This window comes from Cariama cristata, unplaced genomic scaffold, assembly GCF_000690535.1.
Source record: "Cariama cristata isolate BGI_N322 unplaced genomic scaffold, ASM69053v1 scaffold25149, whole genome shotgun sequence".
Classification (NCBI taxonomy): Eukaryota; Metazoa; Chordata; class Aves; order Cariamiformes; family Cariamidae; genus Cariama; species Cariama cristata.
Genome location: NW_009635570.1, coordinates 1 through 2,580, shown reverse-complemented (window position 1 = coordinate 2,580; position 2,580 = coordinate 1). Strand labels below are relative to the sequence as shown.

Here is a 2,580-nt window from a genome sequence, read left to right as displayed (position 1 = left end):
AGAGCGCCTGGCTCTTCTCGGGTGGGAGCAGGCTGGGCTGTCTGCGCGGGGAAGCTCGGGCATGCTGAGGGGTTGTTTCCTCAAAGCTGAATCTGAAAGAAATCCCTGCTGGGCCGATAATGGTTTGCCAGACTTTGTGAACACCTAGGAGCGGCAAAAAGGTTTTGTGCCATTCTGTTAAGTAAGCTGGGTTAAAACTCTCTCTTTACTTCTGCTGTGTGCAAAGTTGGTGTTAGTATTAGGGGACCTTCACATCCCACACCGGTGCAGTGGTCTACCAGTGAAGTTCAAGAAGCTGCTGGTTCCAGGAAAAATTCAGCACATCTTGTGTACGGGAAACCTCTGCACCAAGGAGAGCTATGACTACCTCAGGACTCTGGCTGGGGACATCCACGTTGTTAGGGGGGACTCTGAGGTAATGTTCTTGCTGCTGTTAATTCCTCAGCCCACCTTCCCACATGCTGTGGTTGTCTCACTGAAACCTGAGGAGTCCTTCAGCATTAGCAATTCCTGAACCCTAATTCACCAGGATAGGAAGTAGGAATGAGTAAGACTGAAGAAACAAAATTATTTTCTAGACCCTTCTTGTTGCCCTTGCAACAGGGGGAACTGGATGTGGGGGGCTAATACATGCGCTTAATTCATATGAACTCTGCCTTAAGTCTGTTTGTGATCTCTGTGAGGCCACTGGAGTCCCCAGGCTGGCCGTGTAGTTGCGGGAACTGGGGGCTAGCGTGTGTTTATTTACTGTTGGGTAGCCTTGAGGCTCCTGATCTCTGTGCAAATTGCCCGCTCTTAGCTCTGCAGTTGCTCTTGCTGGGGTGTGGTACAAGCATCCAGTGAGTCTGCGCATTGAAAGAGACCTTGTGCGCTTAAACAGTGAAAGGCGGATTCGTGTCTTGGAATGTAGGAATCTGTATTGCGTAGGTGAGAGGTCTCTGCCTGATTTATAGGCTGTGCCTTTCTCCTTCTCAGAGCCTGAATTATCCTGAAGAGAAGGTTGTAACTGTCGGGCAGTTCAGAATTGGGCTGATTCACGGCCATCAAGTTATTCCCTGGGGTGATGTGGCCAGCCTGGCACTGCTGCAGAGGCAGCTGGATGTAGATATTCTCATCTCGGGACACACGCACAGATTTGAAGCATTTGAACACGAAAACAAATTCTACATCAACCCGGGATCAGCTACAGGAGCCTACAGTGCTTTGGAAAAGTGAGTGAGGCGGGCACTGAGCTGCCCAGAGTAGCAGAGCCTGTAGGTGTTATCTGAAATGTGTGTGTTCACCTGCAAGTGTCCAGCCACTGTGCTGCGGAGCACTGGCGAGGTGCCGTGAGGAGCAGGAGGCCAGCTCTCTCCCTTCCCAGGGAGCGCAGTGGGGCTCCCCTGTTTCCAGGGTTTTACTTAGCCCACGTGTTGGCGTGTCAGCGCGGTGCTGGTGTGTCTGGGGCTGCTTGCTGGGCACGGAGAGGGGGGAGTCGCAGCAGCTTCTTGAAGTCGTTTTGCTTTCTGCTGTCTTCTGGAAGCTGCATGCTAATGTTTTGTAGGAAATCAGCCTTCTGGAGGCACCGTCGGTTCAATGTGTGAGCCTGACAGGGCTCTGGGCTGTTTGGTAGCCTCGAGGGCTGTTCTGGGCTCAGTGCAACTCTGCCTGAGACACTTCTGTCGGTGCCTGCGAGCTGCAGTGTTTCCCAGATCCCTGTAGCCCTTGGCGACCAAGTGTATTAGAATATGTAAGTATAAGGTATGTTGATAGCAAGAAGTGTAAGCTAATCAGGAAGATTGACAAGGTATGTTTTCTTTCCAGGAACGTCATCCCTTCGTTTGTACTGATGGATATCCAGGCTTCCACAGTTGTGACTTATGTATACCAACTAATTGAGGATGATGTGAAAGTAGAAAGAATTGAGTTCAAGAAGTACTGAATCACGTTCAAACCTGCTTGTTGACTTCTCACTGCCTTTCATTCCTTCTCTTTCCAGTTAAGTCTAAGGGGAGGCAGGCCACGGGGGCGTGCCGCTGCTGCGGTGTGTTGGACTGTAAAGCAGCCACAACACTTTATTGCTTGTGAGCTTGTTAAAAATGAAACAAACCAAAGAGGTTAGTCTTGGTTCCCAACCAGAACTTGAAGCAGGAGAAACTGCTGATTGAGAGAAAGGCCTGTGGACAATATCCTGTGTCTAAGGAGCTGCTGTGTTCCTGGCCTGAGGGAGTCACAGAGGGTGGTGGTCACTTGGCATTGAACCTCTTCTGTAAAATTAATAGAGAATAATAACTCCCTGTCTTCACGTGTCTGGCTCCTATTCATTATGCTTCTAAAAGGTGAAGGGGGGCTGGAATTTGGTGTGAGGGGACTCCAAGGGCTGAAAAGAAGATGCTATGTTCTACCTAAGAGACAGACCCAAACCACTTTGGGACTGTCAGAGATGCCCAAGGACTCCAACCCCTTTGGCAGACCCATCCCGCCTCCTGCTTAGGGACAGCACGGAGAGGCAGAGGCAGGTCTGGGAAGGGGGAGTGGGGAGCTGGGCCTTTGCCCTCACGCTCCAGAGGCAGCAGAGGCCGGAGCGCTCCTCCTCGCCCC

The 2,580-nt window shown here is 51.2% G+C and overlaps 1 protein-coding gene across 1 annotated transcript; it reads left to right on the top strand.

Annotated features, from left to right (window-relative positions):
• Positions 1–226: 226 nt before the first annotated feature.
• Positions 227–2,035, top strand: LOC104156243 (vacuolar protein sorting-associated protein 29-like; the record flags this gene model as incomplete). The annotated part of the gene is made up of 3 exons (XM_009707605.1): positions 227–415; positions 976–1,211; positions 1,804–2,035. Coding segments are annotated over 3 exons (543 nt in total), but the record flags the coding sequence as incomplete, so codon positions are not given.
• Positions 2,036–2,580: the final 545 nt, after the last annotated feature.